This window comes from Oryza sativa, chromosome 12, assembly GCF_034140825.1.
Source record: "Oryza sativa Japonica Group chromosome 12, ASM3414082v1".
Taxonomy (NCBI): Eukaryota; Viridiplantae; Streptophyta; class Magnoliopsida; order Poales; family Poaceae; genus Oryza; species Oryza sativa.
The window spans coordinates 1,158,619-1,180,456 of NC_089046.1; the positions used below are offsets into that span (position 1 = coordinate 1,158,619).

General features: G+C 39.5%; 3 protein-coding genes and 1 long non-coding RNA gene across 4 annotated transcripts; 2 read left to right on the top strand and 2 right to left on the bottom strand.

The window, feature by feature from the left end:
• Nucleotides 1-4,642: 4,642 nt before the first annotated feature.
• Nucleotides 4,643-6,874, top strand: LOC4351369 (NAC transcription factor 29). Its single transcript, XM_015765046.3, has 3 exons — nucleotides 4,643-5,150; nucleotides 5,278-5,585; nucleotides 5,851-6,874. Exons 1-3 carry the CDS (start codon nucleotides 4,979-4,981, stop codon nucleotides 6,550-6,552), a joined length of 1,182 nt encoding a protein of 393 aa, XP_015620532.1. The 5' UTR covers nucleotides 4,643-4,978; the 3' UTR covers nucleotides 6,553-6,874.
• Nucleotides 6,875-12,611: 5,737 nt separating this feature from the next.
• On the top strand, nucleotides 12,612-14,359 carry NAC077 (NAC domain-containing protein 77-like). The gene is made up of 2 exons (NM_001404636.1): nucleotides 12,612-12,960; nucleotides 13,077-14,359. The coding sequence occupies exons 1-2, from the start codon at nucleotides 12,765-12,767 to the stop codon at nucleotides 14,069-14,071; spliced, it is 1,191 nt and encodes a 396-aa protein (NP_001391565.1). The 5' UTR covers nucleotides 12,612-12,764; the 3' UTR covers nucleotides 14,072-14,359.
• A 770-nt stretch (nucleotides 14,360-15,129) lies between these two features.
• LOC136354742 (uncharacterized) lies at nucleotides 15,130-17,107 on the bottom strand. The gene is made up of 3 exons (XR_010738496.1): nucleotides 16,961-17,107; nucleotides 15,466-16,726; nucleotides 15,130-15,392 (listed from the first exon to the last, which is right to left on the bottom strand). It is a non-coding gene; the product is annotated as an uncharacterized lncRNA (long non-coding RNA).
• Nucleotides 17,108-17,212: 105 nt separating this feature from the next.
• Nucleotides 17,213-21,346, bottom strand: LOC4351371 (uncharacterized). The gene is made up of 9 exons (NM_001404645.1): nucleotides 21,233-21,346; nucleotides 21,016-21,125; nucleotides 19,176-19,278; nucleotides 19,002-19,061; nucleotides 18,642-18,704; nucleotides 18,329-18,526; nucleotides 18,159-18,255; nucleotides 17,864-18,078; nucleotides 17,213-17,659 (listed from the first exon to the last, which is right to left on the bottom strand). Exons 2-9 carry the CDS (start codon nucleotides 21,123-21,125, stop codon nucleotides 17,567-17,569), a joined length of 939 nt encoding a protein of 312 aa, NP_001391574.1. The 5' UTR covers nucleotides 21,233-21,346; the 3' UTR covers nucleotides 17,213-17,566.
• Nucleotides 21,347-21,838: the final 492 nt, after the last annotated feature.

Below are 21,838 nucleotides of genomic sequence, written 5' to 3' on the forward strand. Positions count from 1 at the left end.
CTTGGTAGAAATGAGTAGAGGATTGTTGAACTGGGTGTCAAGATCGTGACGTGTAATAAGGCCAACTATAAAGCTATATGGATCTGATGTTTGTTTTAGTCAAGTACTCCGGTAGTAGATAATCCGTTCCATCCGCACGGGCAAGGAAGAAAGGTACCAGCCCTTTGACGCCTAGAGCCCTTGCACGTCATACGTCCCCAGATGTGCCTGCGACTAGTAATTATTTTGTAAGTAAATTAATTAAGATTATATATATATAATCACTGGTAGGAATGAAAACAGCTAGAAAACTAGCTCTACCATTTTCGTTTCCATTTCTTCTCAGAATTGAAAACCACGGTTATAAAAACGGAATCGAATATTATTGAATACTAAAATAGAGTGAATATAGATCGGAGCGAATACGGTAACAATGTTTATCGGAATATAAAAACAATTCTAACTGGCCTTCTCAAATCAACAAAGAGATGTAGCTTATTGTTTTTAAAAATAATAAATCTATCATCTTTTTTTTATGAAAGCACTATGAGGAAGCCCCCATAGTAAATATATTATAAAAAGGAGGTTAAAATAAAAGGTACTACAACTGACTTATCCAGGAGATAGACGCTGATATTTAATCTAAACTTAAACAAAAAAACAAGATGGGATAAGTCATTCTTAAAGAATGTCATTCAAGAGAAAACTGAGGGTGCAACATTATCAAAAATTAATATAACCATTTCGATGCTTCCAAATATTCCAATCTGCATATAGAACCTTTTCATCGATTGTCATCAATTGGTAATAATACAAATAATTGTATACTTCACTCTCCGATAGAACTACAATAATCAACAATTATTTAATTGGTAACTATAAGTAGTACCAAAACAAAAAATAGCGATTAGGCAAAAGAAAAATGATCTAAAACACCTGACTGAAAAAAAAAACGTTCATTTAACTAACCACCTCAATACTAAGTACAAATGTGAACATCTAGAGTAGAAAAATTTTCGAACCTTTTTCATCCCAACTCGCTAGCCTGTTTTTATATATATCGGCAGCCACCAGTGGTAGAATGTCAATTGTACTGGTAGAACATAGCCATCAGTGGTGAATATGAAATAAGGAAGAATTATACTGGTACGTAGGAGTAGTATTCACTCGGTAAAATTATTAGATGCGTTATTAATTAATTTGGTACTACGACGTACGTATGTAGGACTACGTCCCTTTCACACATTTCGTCACTTGGGCCGTCAGCCAGCAATGCACACACTCACACGTGGGCCGAATTCTTTGACTCCTTTCTAGCTGTTAGATTTAGATTTATGACCGGTCCATTTGAGCAGCCACACGCTGTACTTTCTGTCTCCTCCTAATTGATCGATATGTTTTAAACTTGAGTTTTTTCAAAAATATATTGGTACTACCTCCGTCCCATATTACTTGTCTTTTTGAGTTTTTTTTATAATTTTTGATCATTCGTCTTATTCAAAAAATTTTGGAATTATTATTTATTTTGTTTGTCAATTGCTTTATTATCAAAAGTACTTTACATATGACTTATCTTTTTTATATTTGCACTAATTTTTCAAATAAAACGAATAGTCAAACGTTGAAAGTACAAAGTTAAAAACGTCCACTATACTGGGAAGGAGGGAGTATGTATTAGATGAATGAAAAATAAATTTATTTTCATATATATAAAAAATTGCAAAGTACCAGTATTGGTATTGAAGTTGTCCATCGCGCGTACGTGTACCTCATCTAGCTAGTTAGCTCCGGCCGCGTGGGAGATACTTTATCAACGTTACTCACGTGCATTTTTCAGGCGGCTGGTCTATACTCTATATATCCATGGCACATGCCGCATTAATTTGCTGCATGCATGTGCACAGCAGGATCATCCATATCGGTCGATCGATCATGATCTTGTCAATTTGGAGCATTCGTCGTCGTCTTAGGCCGAGTTTAGCTCCAAAATTTTTCTTTAAACTTTCAACTTTTCCATTACATCAAAACTTTTCTACACATACAAACTTTCAAGTTTTCCGTCACATCGTTCCAATTTCAACCAAACTTCCAATTTTAACGTGAACTGAACACACCAAAGTCAAGGCGTGCTTCATCTGTTTGTTTTGGCTTTAGTGCAGGGTACCTTATGAAGAGAGTACACCCTACATCTAAAAAAAATAACTCAATCTTGGATAAAATACGACATATTTTAGGATAACGAATCTCGATAACACTTGTCCAAATTTGTTATTCCAGGATATATCACATTCTATCCTAGATTAAGTTATTTTGGGCCGGATGGAGTACTACACATCATGATATGATACATGCATGCGCTTTAATTAATGGTTAATTTGATCCATGCCATTACAATTTTGCTAATTCAAAAAAGTGCTATTACAATTCGAGATATTGGTTAAGTGTCACTGGAAATTTATAAAATTTGAACCATGTCACTCCATGATTTCTCTCATCTTCTCTACCACACTGTCTCATCCCCATTCCTCAACCGGCAAGAGAGCGCAACAGTGAGTAGAGGACACGAGCATGCCGGCATGGATGCAGCCGGCGGTAACATTCGTTACGGAAGCCGTCATCACACTTGTCGCCAAGACGATGTTCCTTTTAGGCCAAGATGATGTGTCGCATGGAAATATTCGTGCTCCTAGCACTCGGATTAGGCGTGTGTGCTCCCTGGGCAACACCGCCGTCCTGTTGCTTGGCATCGGCGCGTCAGGGGGAGAATTTACTATTTGCCATCCTCCCAAAATGCACAAGCCCAAATGCCACTCTCCATAATTTTCATTCACATTTTCTACCCGGTCTCACATGTCAGCCTCCTTCATCACCTGATCCCACATCTCATTTGTCCAAACGTGGAAGGAGGCTGACATATGGGACCGGATGGCAAATCAAGTGAACATTTGGGAGAGTTGGGCATGTACATTTTGAAAAGATGGCAAATAGTAAATTCTTTGGTGCGCCAGGTGCCGCAAACCGCATGGAGGAGCTTTGGCCATGACAATCCACCACCACTACTATCCCCCCTCCCCGGTGCACTTCTCCTTGCTCATCGCTCCCTAGCCGGCCATCCTGCTACTCGTCTGAAGAGGCACCAGAGCTCCGCCCTTCTCCTTGCTCGCGGCTCCCTGATCAACGTCGTCATCCTGATGCTTGTTGCAAGGGGCACCAGAGCTTCGACGGCCAGCATGCTTCCGCCTTTCATCCTCTAGATCCGAGGTCCTGAAGGTTGAGGCCGAGGCCGAGGCCTTGGTCTCTAGCAAGTGAGCGGAGCACGATGAGATCGGGAGGAGGAGGACATGAGATGGAGAGAGAGGGCGAGGCCTTGGTCTCTAGCGGACGGGGCGTGGGGAGATCGAGAGGAGGACGAGATGCAGATAGAGGCGTTGTGTCGTCCGGCAGATAAGAGAAAAAATGGGAGGATGGAGAAAGAAGATATGACTAACATGTGGATCTCACGTCTAGAGATATTTTAGTCTATATGATAATATCAAACATGATGATAATAGCATAGATCTAATGAATGGGCAAAATTAAAGTAGTATGGATCCAATTAACCCTTTAATTAATCGTCAACCAAATTGTCGTCTAGTGTAAGCGAGGGTAGAGCCCATGGAGTGACGATGCAGGTGGTTTCCACGAGGTAGGTGGGGCCCACCGGTCGGCCTAACAAAAGAAGAAAGAGTCGAAAGCGTGCCACGCGCACAAGCTGCCAAGACGGAACCATCATATCGGTGCACATATCATTGGCGGCAATGCGTAGTTGACACCTGGACGGCTCAACATAAATCCATGTACTACTGGATGCATGTGTCGTCATCGTCTTTAGTACAGTATGTGAAGAACAAATTAAAGCCGATCGATCCATTTGTTTTGCTTCCATATGCATGAGTTTATCCACACCACACGTACGTTGTGGTCCCCCCTGCCCACTGGTAGCTAGCTGACGTGGAGCCACGTACGTACAATTATAATTACTGTGTATATATGCATGCGCCAAGGACAGGTCATTAGCTTCTTGCATTACCAATTGTCCTTGGGTGGTACTACTACGTACGCGGAGTAATATTTGTTTTAGTATATCATGCCATGGTTAATGGTTTGACGATATTCTCTTCTCATGGTATCTTATCTTCGCCTTATAATAAATTTATTTTGAATGTATCTATATTCATATTATAAAATAAATTTATTTTGGAATGAAGATAGAAGACGATTGAAATATATATTTGTATGGCTCTTTCATTGTATTACCTTCATTTGCCACTGATTAATTTTACAAGAGTTAGATTTGACTTTTTGAATTATTTGCTACTAACTTCAATAACATATGAAGCCATAGAGAGTACTAAGAACAATGTCATTCTTTTTTGAAAAAAGATAAATAGTGAAACTTTGCAAATAAATAGTAATCCGGTGACAAAAAATGCAACGATCAAAGGAGGTAGCAAGTAGTACAACCCTATGTCAAACTGAACTTACGACTAAATCGCTTGGACGCTGAAATTTCAAGTTATTTAATCTGACATGCATGGTTAAGTGTCAAATGTGGTCCAGTCTTTGGTACTCACATCCACGCCACCTACTAATAACTAGTTAATTGTCTATTGTGCCCCTAGTTAATTAGCTCTCATTAATCAATTGCTTTGTAGTAATCCATCCATGCACCCACCTCTCTTTCTCCCGAACAGCAAGAAGATGAGCCAAGCCCATGGCGTCTATAAAAGAGAGCCCTACCCCCTCCATCTCAAAAATTTCAATCCTTCCTCTTCCTTAGCTTATTAGCTTCCTTCCTTCACTAGTGCCAGTTTTCCTCCTACGTAATCTAAGCTAGCCAGGTCGTCATCTTCTTCCTTCAGCTCACGCTGACCAAACACCATCTGTTATTCTGTTTGTTTGTTTTTTTTTAAAAAAAGAAAAAAAATCTAGCTAGGCGAGCCGATTGAAGGAGCTGAGCATGCCGAGCAGCGGCGGCGCCATGCCTGCCCTTCCACCAGGCTTCCGCTTCCACCCCACCGACGAGGAGCTCATCGTTCACTACCTCATGAACCAGGCCGCCTCCATCAAGTGCCCCGTGCCAATCATCGCCGAGGTCAACATCTACAAGTGCAACCCATGGGACCTTCCTGGTAACTAACTAACTAATCACCATACATATATAAACTATCCATGTATCAATTAAACTCGATCAAATTAATGCCTTCAAACTGACCAAATTTAATTTTGGGCTTTGAAAATGGATATGGAATGTTGCAGGTAAGGCGCTGTTCGGCGAGAACGAATGGTACTTCTTCAGCCCGAGGGACCGCAAGTACCCCAACGGCGCACGCCCCAACCGCGCCGCCGGCTCGGGGTACTGGAAGGCCACCGGCACCGACAAGTCCATCTTGTCAACTCCGACGAGCGACAACATCGGCGTCAAGAAGGCCCTAGTCTTCTACAAGGGCAAGCCCCCCAAGGGCGTCAAGACCGACTGGATCATGCACGAGTATCGCCTCACAGGCACATCAGCTAACAACACCACCACCACAAAGCAGCGTAGAGCATCATCCATGACCATGAGGGTGAGATTCATTTAATTACTTAATTTTAGTTCATTATTAATTTGTTTTTCTCTTCGTCGTACGTCTTCTTTGAAAGCTACGTCGTTGTTTGAATTGGCATATTGAAGGAAGCAAACGTGCATGTTGCTCTTAGTTAACTCACTCTACAAAGTCAAATTTGTTGATGTTGATTGAGCTTGTGTTTTATTCTTTATTTTAAAAATAAATAAAGCAAGTTTGCACACTTCTAATTATTGTTTACTGCATTTGTGATATTGTTCATCAGCTGGACGACTGGGTGCTGTGCAGAATCCACAAGAAGAGCAACGACTTCAATTCCTCTGACCAACACGACCAAGAACCCGAGGGATCAACCGTCGATGAACAGCTTGAAGACATCCATGACAACAACTCTTCCTCTCAACAACCTCCTGCTCCACCTGACATGAACAACCAACAGTCAGATTTCCAGCCCATGACGGCGATGAGCATGAGCAAGTCATGCTCCCTCACCGATCTCCTCAACAACCTCGACTGCGCCGCGCTCTCGCAGTTTCTCCTCGACGGCTCATCCGACGCCATCGCTGAGCTTCCTGCTCCTCCCAGCCCTCTAATATATCCAAACCAAACACTAAACTATAACATCAACAACAACATGCCACACGCCTTCGAGTCACGCCTAGATCATCACGATGGTTACGTTAACAATTATAATGTTAATGGCCTAAGGAGGAAGAGAATGATGGCGTGTAGTGCAACTTCTTTTGATGATGGCAGCAGCAGCAGCAGCAGTGACTTTTTGCATGTTGCCAAGAAACCGCTGCTGCTGCCAAGTGATTCAAGGGGCAGTGGTTTTGGAGGAGGTTACTGCAACCAGCAGCTTTCAGAGACTGCGACTGGTTTTCAGTTTCAGAACGGCAATATGTTGAGCCATCCATTTCCTCTGAACCAGCAGCTACTGCTGAACAATCATCTGCAGATGCAGTAGCTAGTAGGCGTCTAGATCCGTTTACCGATCGATCTGAAGAGAGGTGAATTAATTTCAACGAATGAAACTACAGATTCAGAGAGGAAGATACTGATTGTTCCATTTGGATTTATTTTGAGGAGTTGCATGACAGATAGACAAACAGACGGAATTCTTGATGTAACCCATGCAAGGAAAGATTCAGATTTCTTCCTATGGCATTAATTTGTGAGTTTTTTTTTGTTTTCATTTTCATGTACAAGAATGTAAATTATAAATGGTAATATCGTGCAAGCTAGTACTCAAGCCAATTTATATGATAATCTTTATGCATGTTTCTTAATTATTCTGGTATCAAGCACACGAAAGAAACATGCTACTTTGTCGTTGATTCATTGGACCTTACAAATTAAACAATTTGTTCTTGTCTGAATGTGCTGATATATAATTGGTCTTGTACTATGCAAAGGACTAGTTGGTGGGCTAGCTAGCATTTGCATCTTCAAAGTTTCAATCCTTATCCATTTTGAAAGGATTAGATAAACTTTACAGTTGAGGTCGGAATATACCTTTGCCTGCTCAAGATTCCTTTCGAGTAGATTGAGATGGCTCTGATCATCGGCGCCAAACGAGTGCCCTGCAGCTAGGAGTAGCTTGCATAACACCACTTGTACATATAGTACGCTGATCAATTGTACTTTCAAACAACAATACTGACTAAATTCTTGCTCAATTTGTCAAATACTTCAGGACAAACCAGCTGCTTCATCAACTAATCTCTACGACTCCAACCAAAATGACAAATTAATGGTCGTCTTGTCCACAATTCAGTACTGAGGAAGAACTGTGCTTCAGATTGCTAGACCAATATCCGAAAACGCAATGGCGCCTACTTAATTAACACGCGTCATCAGCGACCTAATTAAACAATCAAAACAGCATTGTTTATGTCGTTCAAGGACAACGGAAAGACGGCGGCAGAGCACGTTGCTCAACGGAGTGGTTGATCAAGCGTGCAAATAGCATGACATCTTCCCACTAGATAAGCCCAAATTAAACTAAGTTGATTCTCTCCACTTGCTTAACCACGTCTCCCTATTGGAGACAGCGATTTGTTTATTCTTCTGACCCTAACAATTCATCGTGTGTCCTGGTCTACCTCTACGGCTCTAGCTAGCTAGCAACAACCTTCAATCTCTCCCATAGATTGGATTAATTAGTAAGCAATCACCAAGAAACAGCTAGCTAAAGCATGATGATTAAGTCACGCTCACACATGCATGTTAGAGAGGCTGCTTATAATTGGTGCTTGTGCACTAGTTTAGGTGAAGGATTAGGATAGGATAACAATTCATGCAGTAGTGCCTAAAAGGTGATGACGATCAGATGAGAGTAGATAAGAAGGAAGGGTATGTGCGTCCAAAATCAGGGTGGCAAAGTCATGATGCCTTAAGCATGCATATGATAGATTATCTGTAAGCATGCATGCTTACGAAAAGTTAATTGAAATATGTATGGGGCTTGAGCTTATTAGGATCTTCGTGTGGCACCACGTCACAAGTTTATCCGTGACATTGACGTACGGTTGATTCTGTTTCTGGAAGTAACTAACAGTAATTAATCCACTAGCTAGACATTAATAATTTGTTGCCTAGTGGCTAGTGTAGTTAATAACCATTGTGAACTCCCAATACTCTGATCTAGAGTACTGGCCTTTTTTAGCGAACTGGGCCAGAAATTACATGGGCCGTAATGCCCAAGGTCCCAGATTTTCTTGGCTTCTGGACAGTTTGTACGTACTCCTGGCTTCCTGGGCTGGGCCAGAAATTAACTAATTAACCACATTTCGGAGACCCCTTCTTTCTAGTATTCTTTAGCAGTTTAGCTGTTTGCTAGTATTAGCAGATACTAGAATCATGTAGCATATATTATAGTATTTAGCTTTCTTGAGACTAGTCGAGCAGATTCTTTTTGTTTAGATCTGATTCTAAAGAAAAGAAGATAAATGCATGCATGGGGTTCTTCATTAACTAGTGTGGTACAGCTAGCTAGGCATGGAATACTTTTCTTGCATCTATCCAAAGGTCATACATCTAGCAGCTGATGACGTGTTAGATCTCGCATGAGCCAGCTGTCCGGTTCACATACGGATTACTATGTCAAATACATCGTATATACTCCGTGTTTCAATTATCCGTTGAGTATTAAGAATCTATTTTGTTGGGCACTCTATAGCTTCACATTAATAAGAAGATCTAGTTGTTGATCAGATGATCATATTGGAGTTGTTCCGATTGATGCCATTTTAAATCATAGTTTTTTTTTTAAGTTTCTAAAAATATGTATACATTTAGTTTCTTGCCAAATTTTGGTAAATGCATAAGAAATAATCCTGCCAAAATTTTGGTAATATTACCAATTTACTAAATTTTGGCATTGGTAAGGTTTATTTTGGCTACAATCTGAACATCCCCATTATTACTATTATATATTAACATCGTGTGCCATGTTAAAAACCTATCTTTATGTTTTTATAGATTCTAAAATTTCAAACTTACTAAAAAATGTATATGGAAAAGATACAAAACTAAGATTACAAATTAAGTACAACTCGATATTTATTAATTATGAATTTCAGAATTAACATATACATCATGAAAAGAATCACTTTTAGTATATTTTTAGTATAAATAAAAATAGGTACTCTCTCTGTTTCATATTATAAGACTTACTAGTATTACCCACATTCATATATATGTATATATGTCTAGCATATATATGAATGTGGGCAATGCTAGAAAATCTTATAATATGAAACAGAGGAAGTAGCTCCTTAAGACAGAGGTTAATAACTGGTCAACTAAGTTGCATTACTGAAATATCAGTAAACAAGAAACTTACTAATATTTGGATAAACCAATTAGTAATAAACATTTTTGTCAAATAATCTAGGGGTATTAATTGTACTATCTTTTGGACGAACCGTACGCACGTTAAGTTGGAGCATATGAGTTGTTTACCTAATTATATAAGTCAGCGGTCAAGAAATTATATATGTCAGGTTTCGACTTGATCATCCAGCCTCCAAAATGCAACTTGCGCGCCTAACAGATAAAATGGACCGCACATTTGTGTGCTCTGAAAATGATCGAGGGCATCTGCACGTGCATTTCATATATTAGCACGTGCGCGCTAGGCCGCTAGCCGTCCGTATAATTAACTGTAGGGACTGCAGCTTATGAGAAGTGAAACTTATTTTTTTTCCTTGGAAATCGAGGCCATCAAAATATATTAAGAAGAAATAAAAGTTACTCCCTCCGTTTCACAATATAAGTCATTCTAGCATTTTCTAAATTTATATTGTTGTTAATGAATCTAGACACATATATCTATCTAGTTTCATTAATATCAATATGAATGTGGAAAATGTTAGAATGACTTACATTGTGAAACGGAGGAAGTATAAGAAAATATCAACAGAAGCTGTCGACGTTATTGGAAGTGCACCAAATTGGCGTTGTGCTTTCAGTGGTAGGTGACGTATCCGTCGACAGTGAGGCGTCTGTGGTGACTTCATTAATCTCTCTAGGATTTATCGGCCCAGTTTTCAAAGATACTCATAGGGGTAGGGTCCGCGTGTTTGCGTTGTACTGTGTAATTCTTTAAAAAAAAGAACTACTCTACTTAGAGGAACCTAGAAGTGAAACTCTCTCATGATCTAAGAGCTGACCAACTTGGATACTACAGCTGCTAGCTTATATATGGCCTGCAGGCTGCAGTGCAGGTATCAAGTATGAACAGCCGTCATTTATTTGATTGCATGCAGATTCTTTCTTTGACCATGCATGCATGTGATTATTGACTCCCCCATGACGACGACCCTTCCTCGACGCTAGCTGTACATACTCTACGTATAAAACATAGTAGGATCTGACTCGGCGCTCTAATACTAGCAATTAATTAATGTCAAAAAGAGATCAAGATATAAATGCATGGAAATTACACACACACACACACGAGAAGAAAGACAGTACACCACCCGTCCGGAAAGGCCAGCTAACCTGTGCATTGGAGCTGATGGCAATTGCGACCTAGCTAGTCATCTAAAAACTTCTTGCAACTTGCTAGACCTGCACAAACTCTTTCTAAAAAAGAAAAAGACAAAAACAATTATATTAGTCAAATTTTGCAACAAGACACTTAAAATTTATCTACTCCCTCCTTCCAAAAATGTAAAAGTGTAAGTCCTATTTCATTCTTTGATTTTTTCAAAAGTCTAAGTTCTATTTGTAGTCACTATGTGCTATATTAAATTCTTGATCAGAACCCAAAAAGTCATTTTAGTGCTTATGGGTTGCATGTTCATTGATTTTGTCACATGATGAATGAATTAACTACACCTTCATCTTGGTGTAAAAAGAAATATGACTTAGACTTTTGAAAGGAGGGAGTATTTACTAATGAACATTAAAAAAATGTATCATATCTATAGCCTGTAGAACATCTTTAAAAACTGATAATTTATGAGAGGACACCACAAGTCTATAACTATTATTATATTATTTTTGGCTCAATTAGAGAGAATCTTTTTTTTTAAAAAAAAGAATGATAGACAGACAAGTTTCTAAACCGATGCTGGAGTGAAAAAGAATATGACATATGGTATCAATGTACTTGACTGATGAAATGTTAAGAGTTTGAAAATTGTGGGGCGGGGGAGAATGAAAATTTTGGAAGACAAAAATGTACTCATGGACATGAGTACATTTGGAGGGAATGGGAGAAGAGATGCCTCATTCGAGCAAACTAAGGGTGTGTTTAGTTCACGGGAAAATTGGATGTTTGGTTAAAATTGAAACGATGTGACGGAAAAGTTGAAAGTTTGTGTGTGTAGAAAAGTTTTGATGTGATGGAAAAGTTAGAAGTTTGAAGAAAAAGTTGGGAACTAAACTCGGCCTTAAGCCAAGTAATATGTGCGGGTTCGAGAGTCAAAACCGTTATTTCAACGTAGTTTCTCTTTCCAATTAGATCATAAATAATAAAATAGTGGTTAAGGTGCTCAAAAAATAACCAGCTTGCGAAAGGGGTTGTCCTAACGGTTCCAATGCTCAAGTAGCACCTCTCTAGGTCCTATATATAGGTTGAATTTTCCAGTAAGCGAATTTCAATCTTAAATAAAGAAAAAATTACTGTGGACCTCCCTCACTATTTCCTATAAAAACAAATAACCAGCTTTAGGAAGTTCTATGGTTGTAATAGTTTTACGATGTTCACTGGCAAATTACATAGGGTGTGTTTAGTTCACGTCAAAATTAAAAGTTTAGTTGAAATTGGAACGATGTGATGGAAAAGTTGGAAGTTTATGACCGTGTTTAGTCCAAAATAATTCTTCAAACTTCCAACTTTTCCATCACATCAAAACTCTCCTTCACACATAAATTTCCAACTTTTTCGTCACATCGTTCCAATTTCAACCAAACTTCCAATTTTTGTGTGAATTAAACACAGCCTATGTATGTAGGAAAGTTTTGATATGATGAAAAAGTTGAAAGTTTGAAGAAAAAGTTTGTAACTAAACAAGGCCATAAATTTAATTTGAACATCTGTAACAAATTTCGGCATGCTATTATACCATGAGCAGATGAGAACAGTGATTTGTATCTTTCTGAGCACTATACATGGAAATTAATTAAGTAGTCCTCAATCGTACCACACAAGCCTTCCAGCCGGACAGTTAGTTTCTTTTAGGTCGGTTCCTAGCCGTAGCTGTCACCAGCATTATCTGGCAAAACGGATTATAAGATTATAGAAGAAGAATATAATAATAATATAGATAGATGGGGATCTAATTAAGCACAACATGTAGTATATATAAATCTGATTAATTTGACGGCCACAAAATACTTAGTTTGGCAAGAGCCACACTTTATATATAGTACATATATTAATTCTTTATCATAATGAAACCGAGTGAGGACTTGTCTTCCTTGCTAACCAAGATTTTTGTGGCCTTCCCCTCAAAACCATGGAAAAGGTCTCAAAGCATTATAAAACTTGCTGGCTTTGTCCCCTTCATTTCTGTTCCATTTCCCATTCATCGCGCGTCGTCTCCACCTTTCTTGCTTGTGCCACCAAGCTATCTCCTCCTCTCCTTCTCCTCTAGCTAGAGCTAGTGCTTCCTCCATCTTCAGTCTAGCTTCAATTCAAGCTAGGGAGCAAGCTAGCTAGCTAGCATGGTGGAGTCTACTACATCCCTTGTGAAATTAGAGCAAGATGGAGGCTTGTTCTTGCCTCCAGGCTTCAGGTTTCACCCGACGGACGCTGAGGTAATCTTAAGCTACCTCCTGCAGAAGTTGCTCAACCCTAGCTTCACCTCCTTGCCCATCGGCGAGGTCGACCTCAACAAGTGCGAGCCATGGGATCTTCCAAGTAAGTCAAATTTGTTTTTCTTTTCTTCTTCGATCCAAAAGCTTATATTTAGATGCACAAGTAGTTAATTAGATCTTGATGTTAATATGCTTGTTTTTCATATTAATTTGATGAAGGCAAGGCGAAGATGGGGGAAAAAGAATGGTACTTCTTCAGCCACAAGGACATGAAATACCCAACTGGCATGCGAACCAACCGGGCCACCAAGGAGGGCTACTGGAAGGCCACCGGCAAGGACAGGGAGATCTTCAGGCAGCCTGCAGCTGTTAATACAAGCAGCTATGGAGGCAGCAGCAACAAGAAGAAGCAGCTGGTTGGGATGAAGAAGACGCTGGTGTTCTACATGGGGAGGGCTCCCAAGGGCACCAAGACCAACTGGGTGATGCACGAGTTCCGTCTCCACGCCAACCTCCACAACCACCACCCAAACCTTCGTCTGAATCCCAAGGACGAATGGGTTGTGTGCAAGGTCTTCCACAAGAAGCAGGGAGACGAAGCCATCAACAACCAGCAGCAGCAACCACAGTATGCAGCCGTGGATCAGTACTCTGCCGAAACCCCCAACAGCGGCAGCTCCGTCGTTCAAGCCGGCGACATCGACGGCGGCGATGACTTCTTTCAGCTAGACGACATCATTGACCCCAGCATCTACTTCGTCAGCAACTCTTCCAACATCTTGTCGGCGCCGCCCAACAACAACAACGCGGTTTATTCCGTTTCTGCAAGTACGACGACGACTAATACTACTGCCGTTAGCTTCCAGCAGCAGCCAAACTACTACAGCTTGATCAACAAAAGCAGCAGCAGCAGCAGCAGCAACTATAGTGCTCCTCTGCAGCAGCACGTCTCTTCTTGGAATATTACGCCTGGAGCTGGAGGAGCCCATGGAATTGGAAGCAGCTACTACAACTTGCAGCAGCAGCAGGCAGCAATGGTGAAAGCCCTAGAAAATGTCATTGCTGTCCCGAATTTTGGTACTCTACTGCCGAGCAGCAACAAGCTGAAGGGTTTATCGAAGTCGGCGATGGCTGGGCTTACGCAGCAGAATCCCCTTGGCGTGCCGCAGTACAAGATAGAGAATTATGGGGATCATTACATATCACGACAGTAATGATCACATATACATATATATTGCATGCTGCTGCGTTCTGAGAATTTTTGTGCTCGGCTACTGCATTACTGAATTACGTACTGAACATGGACATCATCGAGATTTAGGAATATATGTGTGTGCAATTTATTTTTGTTGACTGCTTCATTATTTAGTTCTTCCTAGGTAGCTAGCGAGATCATTCGTCTATATATATTCCGTTTGCTTAATAGGTTTCTTTTGTATATACAAAGGTCGTGTTTGTTTTGTTAATTAATTTGTTGGTGCTAACTACTACTGATTGTTGATATGTTGTGGCACATACATGTTTGGGAGCCATTTATTTATGAGACTTCTCCTGTTAGTTCTCTATACATATTGTGATCATATATTTTTTTGTGCAAATGTTGCACTTTGCACCATTATATATTGTACTGTCACTAATTATTTCACGGAGCAAATTGCAACATTGGTTGGATTAGACTGATGCCAATGATAAGAAATGGTGCACTGCAGGCCGGAAAACAAATGAGAGATAGTAGATCTCTATCAGGTGCAAAGCACACAATCAATTTTCTATTCTTGTCTTGTATATGTAAGCTTGCTACACAAGTTAGGAGCGGGCTTGAGGTTAACACACAGCTAGCAAGCACAGCACTACAGCTTGTTGCAAGCTAGCTAACTACTGTCAGAAATTGTGTTGACACTGTCAGATAATCACGTGCAGCCAGGCCGGTTTATATATGCAAAGCTAGTTGGACGGCGCATGCAAGCCATGTGGTGATGTCATATTGTCATGTGATATACACTAATAAGCTAGTTGGCGTTGGATAAATTAACCACAAATTAAATAAAAAGTTTCAAGAAAAAAAAGAAATTAACCACAAAAATGCGCGTAGCATATATCTACGTTACCTAGCTAAGAAAAAAAATTATACATGCAAACCAGCTGTTAGTAGCAAATGCCAGCATGTATAGCATAGCGCAACATTAATATTTTAATTTGTATATATCTATCTGCTCTGAGTTTATTGTTACTTATGTTTAATTCTTGGATCTGTAATGGCAGCTCTGAAGAATTAGAAAACAGCTAGCGCTGCTTACTCAGCTCTGACATTTTGTTCCCTCTTCAGTAAGAAAAAATTGTGCACAATATGTTTACATTATGGAACTCATGTATATATATAACTTAGTAATAATGCCTCGATGAATAAATAAACCTGAAGATTGAGACGCAGTTACCATCTGCCAGTTGAGAGATGTAACCAAAATAAAGCAGCAGCAACTGATAACTAATAAGTTTTCAGGCCAGCCATGGATTTGGAATGCCAGCTTGCATGCACTGCAAAATATTGCAAAAAGAAAGTAAAATTAGAAGCTATATACAAATTATATTTAAAGATATACGTTTCAACCTGCATCTGGGCATCTTTCTTGCCGAAGAATCGGGTGCAAGCAAGGTTTCTCCTTTGCCATATTGCAGTTTTTGGACTTGCAGGAACCATGCATCCAACACAGAACAATGCATGCATATAAATTATGCATCATTTTTTTCTTATTCTAAATATCATGCATGCATGCATGCATGATCTTTTCAGCATCACATCACAAGATGGAGTTTCTTTACTCCCAAGTGCTCGCTACAAACCTTCAGTTCCATTTGAAATTAAAGCTAAAACAGTTCGTTGATTGCAACTTTGCAACTCGATCAAGTAGGAGTATCTTTCTAGGTTGCAGCTGAGAGTTGCAGGCCATGACCCCCAAGAGCCAAACAAGCACTCATATATGTGGCAACCTATCTATGGGCCAACATGATGTCGTTGCCGACAATTGGAAATCTCAAGCGTTGCTAGCTTGACCAAAACAAATTACTTTCAGCAAAAGGTCGGTTTCAGCTAGCTAAAGAGTAGTAATAGACTGTAATGGACAGTAGTAGCAAGGAGATCTCATTGCCGTGTGTATATTTAACAAACTGAAGAGTGTTTCTAGAATTTTGTAGTTCGACAATGTATCTGAACAAGTGGTTTGGCTGTGTACATCTGGTTGAATAAGAGGCCAGCTTTTTTTACCCATTTTCTAAAAAAAAAAATCTGAACAAGTGGCAGCATATGTTGAAGATGTTGGTCAAGAGAAAAGGAACAGGAAACAGTTTCATCAGAGCACGCAAACTAAAGGAGAATTGCTTTTGGATTGCATGCCTTCATCTCATTCTCATCAGTGCTCCATATGTGGTACTCCACTATTGACGTAATGCCTATCGTACGATCCGTAGCATATTGCAATCTTACTGACTTGTTAATTTGACAATGATTGGCATGATTTTATAGATGATTTGGTTAAAAAGGAACAGCTTTAGAAGTTAATTTTCCGCCTATTTATATAGCTCCCAATTCCGCAAGCAGAGACCTTATTAATTGTTTCACTTATGCTTATACTTATAAGCGAAAAATTGAATCTTAAAACTTAATTTTGAAATTGTTTTTGTGATTTTTTATCATAGTTAGAACACACATATTAAAAGCTTTATCCTTAAATTATTTTTTATTTGCTATGTGATACAAATAAGTATAAGTAAAACAATAGGGATAATATTTATCTTGCGATTCACTCTTTTCCTTCTATACTGGCCAGGATAACATGAAGAAGACATCGCCATGCAATTTCGTGATCACTTTCCTGCAAATTATGTAGGTGCCATAAATTTCCAGGTATACTTCAGTGCTAAGCCAAGATATATACAAAGACCCCAGAGGGAGAAAGGGAGTGCATAGTCGTGTAGTCCTTTTTTTTTTGTTTTGTCCTAATATAGCAATCGCTATCTATCTCAGTAATGTGATCACTTGAGCAATAAGGTTTCCCTGACAGTAACATCACCAGCTAAAGGAAGAAAAGCCCTCCGGCGTAAAGTACCTTAATCAGTGTCCCAATCAGGCTAGTAATGGATCGTGAAATATGATTGAAATATTACGGGGTTGATTGATGAACAAGCAATGATAAATGATAGGGTGCTAGGCTAGCACCACAAAGTCTCGAATAGTAATAACCTACAGAATAAGCGACGACCGTTAATAACCAAACATCTTCACCTGGCAAAAGAGTACAAGACTCTGTATTTAACCTACAGAGAATCAAATGCAATGCAATTCCAGAAAAGATATTCCTGAGGGACTTGTTCAATTGCAATAACACGGTATATATGAAAATAATGAAATATATCGCAAGGTTTTATTCGATGAACTGTGACATCTTATTCCAAAACAGGTTTTAATTCCAGCTTATTCACACAGCAAACACTAGAGGCAGTGTTATATGGTACAAATCAGGCCTTGCACGTGTACGTTTTGAAATGTAATATTCCACCAAAAATTGACTGCAAATTGCAGTTGGCTCATTAAAATACATAAGGCAATAAGTAGCAAACTAACTATATTCACAGTACAGACCTGCTACATCAGCTATTCAATTTTCCCCTCGTGTTTGCCTTGAGTTTCCATTCAGATCTGCTTAAAAATGGGCTTACGATTCCGGGGGAGCATCGAACTTTGATGGGGTATCAATTCCCATCATACATTTGAGTCCTGATATCAAGATGATTAGCAGCACTATTCCCTGCATATCATAAACGAACTATTGTGAGAAAATAATTCTAGGATAACAAATAGTGATATAGAAATAAAATTTTGCAGTAAAGTCAATAAGAGAAGTCAACTACCTCTAAAATTATACTGTTTTTGTTGGAAAACATTATAGGCTTAAGTCTACATGACAGAATGAAAGTAACCAATAAAAAAAACAGTCCATGGGACAACTTACAACAAAGCTTCCTTCTAGCAGAGTTGATTTTACTAAGCACTCCCCATCACATTTTCCACGGCCGGGTTTAGTAGTATTAGTCTTCTCTGCGAGGTACCTGCCTAACGGCAGGTTTGAAGGGCTCTCTAGCAAACCATAGGGCTGAGAAGCATAAAGAATTGTATATTTAGCTCCAGACTTCTTCAGCAGAGTAACCAGCTCAGAAAGTAACTCCCCTACAGAAAAAATTAGCATAACATTAAGGTACAGTTGTATATTTGAGGTGAAAGGACCAACCTAGCATCTTTGACCTAACCTTCTGATTTTGTGTTATCCTTGAAACCACCATCACAGAAGACAACCAGATCAGTCTGTCCACTTGGGTTCTTTTTAGTTTGTGATGCCACCAATCCCTGGAATGTACATGTGGTCAATAAATGGAAAAGAGAAATTGCAAGAAGTACCAAAAGAACTATAAAAACTTACATGAATGGAATCCATGTCGTGATGTTTCTTCAGATCTTCACTTACAGAACAGGTGTCTGTGTAGGTGATATGATTATTTCCAAGACCATTGTTGCAATTCTCAGCAAATCCAGATAGCAATGACTTCTCCAATTTGTCATCATCTGACATGGCAACATAGGGGAATGCCATGGAAAACTCGGAGCTTGCAAAGGAGTTCTAGTAAAGAGCATAGATATTATAAGCATTTAAAAATCTTTAATTTTTCAGTTATATAACAACTAGGGGAAATACAAATAAGGGGGATGGACAAAAGAAGAGTGATTATGAATACCTTCAGCATGTCTACTAAAGTTGAATCAGCTTGCTTTTCTTTAGAAATGTCTGATGATTGTAGCTACAGGAACAATAAGTTATCAGTCAGTTTCAACTGAAGCATTGAAAAATTGAAACAGCATCATAATATAAATTACTTGATCTAGCAATAATTTTGACATACAGATTCAAACAAGAGAATTTGGAAATGTTATGGCCTCTTAGTATTGATTATTATCGTCTATCAGAAACACTATGAAGAAAATGTATTCCAATTTTTTGATCAATGTGGACTGAATCAATAATTATGTAAACATTGCAACCAGTGAAGACCTAAACACTAGTTCACAGTACCAAATGAATGGGAGTCAATAAGTACCTTCGAGCCAAGAAAAAGAACTGCAACATCAACACTCTTTGCATGATCCTCCCTTGAACACTAAAATAAAATCACAATGTTATGAATTGTTTGAGTTTGTGCACAATAAGAGCAGATACTGCAATTGAAATTGGTCAGTTGTTTGTGAATTGACGTGGGGGGAACTCAACTCACCACCAAGTTTGACCAACCACCTTCCTCAAGAACAGATTTCACTAAGCTCTTTGGGGATACTGTCTGATAGTAGACCATTTCTTTAGTCTCATCAGAAGAGAATCTGGCGAGCAAGGTAAATAAAATGTAATTTATACAACTAAACTTTGATTAAAATAACCACAAGAAGGTCAGCAAATATTTTCTATATGAACTGGTAATTTCAATCTAGCCAGCAAGTAACTGAAAATGTGAGGCACCAACAAAAATGGGTGACCCTCATATGCATGACATTGCCATCTACAGTACAGACCAGGTGCAACATATGCTCTAGGCAAGAATCAGTGATGAAGTTGCATTACTCCATTGCTTTAATGTTCTTATTATCTCAGATAAGGATAACATATTGCTCAGGAACTCGCCATAGCCTATTTAATGGAACTCATAGTTTCAAGATCTTTTTCAATTAGAGGCCAAAGATTGTCCATATAAAATAAGAGCTGAAGCAAACACAAAATCATTTTTTTAGAGCCAGCCCCATGGAGCTCTATTACTAATTTTTAGCAGGATTTCAATTGGATTGCAAGTTTCCATGCAAGAAAGACAGCATATCTAACGGCCACATGCACGGATGCACCTGTCTACTAAGGAAAGCATGCTTAAGACATAAGTGTGCAGCATTACTACAAACCCCATGGAAAAAAAAACATAAAAATGCTCCCTAGCTGAGCTAAAAAAATCTAAGAAGGTAATGTTTTTTGAAGCAAGCCATGATATTCCAGTGTGCACTGTGCAAAATCAAATACAAAATGGAGGCCTGTCTTAACTGATACCCTACTTTACTTTCCTAATATCAACACAAATAGGAGTGAGCATGTTAGAAAAGCTGAACAAATCTGTAACACAAAACCTAAGCAGCAAGACAATCTCTGTTCTTCGTTCTAACTAGAAGGTTTTGATATGTATATACCAGATCATATGACCAAAAATGAAAGGGTGCTAAATGGGTATGGGTTTCATCCTTTCCTCTCATCAACCTTCCAGTATCCCACTTCCAACTGAGATTTCTCTCAACCACCCTACTCCACCCTCCACCATATAAATTGGAATTTGACGAAAGAAATTATACATTTACTCTCCGCAGCAAAATGGAGCGCTGATGTGAAGTAGTAGCAGGAAATGGGCAACTGTGCAAGGTAACTGCTTGATCAGTATAAGTTGAGAACTCCGAAATCCTCCAACTATGGAATCTATGGTTGTTCTAGATTTAAAACCTCCATATTGATTGTCTGTACTGAATGATGGATGAGGATGCAGTTTCGAAAAAAAAAGACGCGAATATTAGGGAAGGACCTAATATCAAATAATTAGAAGGGGTGAGGCTTCGAACCCAGGTCATCTAGCCCACCACCTTGTGGAGCTAGCTGGAAGACCCCTGGGCGTTTCTTGAGGATGCAGTTTCAAAGGAATGTGGTTGATCTGGACCCCATGAGACAACGCGAGGATCACTCCTGGGAATGCCCAAGAAGATTCTATCATCTATGGCACACAGGGCTAGAGTCAAGGGTGTGGCCTTAGATACAAAGGAAACTAATTATCCGATCATGAAGCCTCCTGTTTCATGAGGAACGAACTGCATATGCACTATTCGTTCAAGAAAAGAAGAGCAGTAAATCGCATGCACCTCATGAAGAGTTATGTGTTATGTCAATACTCGCTATACCAAATTGCAACCTTTTCTAAGTGAAGCAGCAGAGTTCACTAAAAATCGTTAACATTATTAATACATTCATACATATCTAGCAAAAGGGATCTCAGGCTTGAAACGATGAAAAAGAGAAACGCTGTGGCAACAAGTTACCCGTAGTTATTGGGCGCCCAGAGGAAGGCAGGCCCCATCACCGGAGCCGCCGCTGACACCTGCGCAAGGAGGAGCATCACGGCCACCGCCGCCGCCCAGGCAGCCGCCATCTGATCGGATCGGACCCAAATTAGACACCCCGGAACAAAAATTAGGACAAGTAATGACAAAAATTCGATCCGCGCTGCCAAGCACAGAGATCCGTGAGAGATCTTACCTTGGCGCGAAGAGAAGCAGGGGATCCCGGATTGGGGATTTCGGACTCGTGTAAGCTCTCGCCCTCCTCCTCGTGGCGAGATGTTGTTCGTCGTTGTGGAACAAGGGGCAGGTTGCTAACCACGATTACTTCTTTTTTTTTTTCCTCGAGAGAGTCTGGCGTGTGGGTCCGGAAGTGGACCTGAGTGGGCCGGCCCAAGCACAGACAGCATTAGGCCCCAAGCGTGTTGGGCTTTTAGCTGACCTGGCCTGATGTAGGGTGTTTAATTTTTCTTTTTGAAATTTATTTATTTATTGAAAGAATCGAGGATGTTTAATTTTGTTTTTGAAATTTGTAGGTTGCTGAACTGCTTAATCAGATGTCGCTTGTATTGAATATTTTCCTGCTGGAGTAATAATATGGAAATATACTAACGCTTCTATGTTGTATACTGTGTTGCATTGCACGTCTAGAGAAACAAACAAATATTGTAAGAAAAATGTGTAAAACCGCTAAAAGAATATACTGATACTATGGATGAAGCTTACATTACATCACACCAAAGCCAATGGGTGTAAATTTTGCTTGAAGAGTTCGAATACACCTTCGCTTTCTCTCACTGATTAA

Bases quoted from the DNA above. Each gene is read 5' to 3' on its own strand.
- LOC4351369 (XM_015765046.3), top strand. From the start codon at position 4,979: ATGCCGAGCAGCGGCGGCGCCATGCCTGCCCTTCCACCAGGCTTCCGC. The intron at 5,151-5,277 runs GTAACTAACTAA...GGAATGTTGCAG, and splicing joins CAACCCATGGGACCTTCCTG to GTAAGGCGCTGTTCGGCGAG. The intron at 5,586-5,850 runs GTGAGATTCATT...ATTGTTCATCAG, and splicing joins CATCATCCATGACCATGAGG to CTGGACGACTGGGTGCTGTG.
- NAC077 (NM_001404636.1), top strand. From the start codon at position 12,765: ATGGTGGAGTCTACTACATCCCTTGTGAAATTAGAGCAAGATGGAGGC. The intron at 12,961-13,076 runs GTAAGTCAAATT...AATTTGATGAAG, and splicing joins CGAGCCATGGGATCTTCCAA to GCAAGGCGAAGATGGGGGAA.
- LOC4351371 (NM_001404645.1), bottom strand. From the start codon at position 21,125: ATGGCGGCTGCCTGGGCGGCGGCGGTGGCCGTGATGCTCCTCCTTGCG. The intron at 18,705-19,001 runs GTACTTATTGAC...TTGTTCCTGTAG, and splicing joins TTCTTTTTCTTGGCTCGAAG to CTACAATCATCAGACATTTC. The intron at 17,660-17,863 runs GTAAGTTGTCCC...TATGATATGCAG, and splicing joins TGCTAGAAGGAAGCTTTGTT to GGAATAGTGCTGCTAATCAT.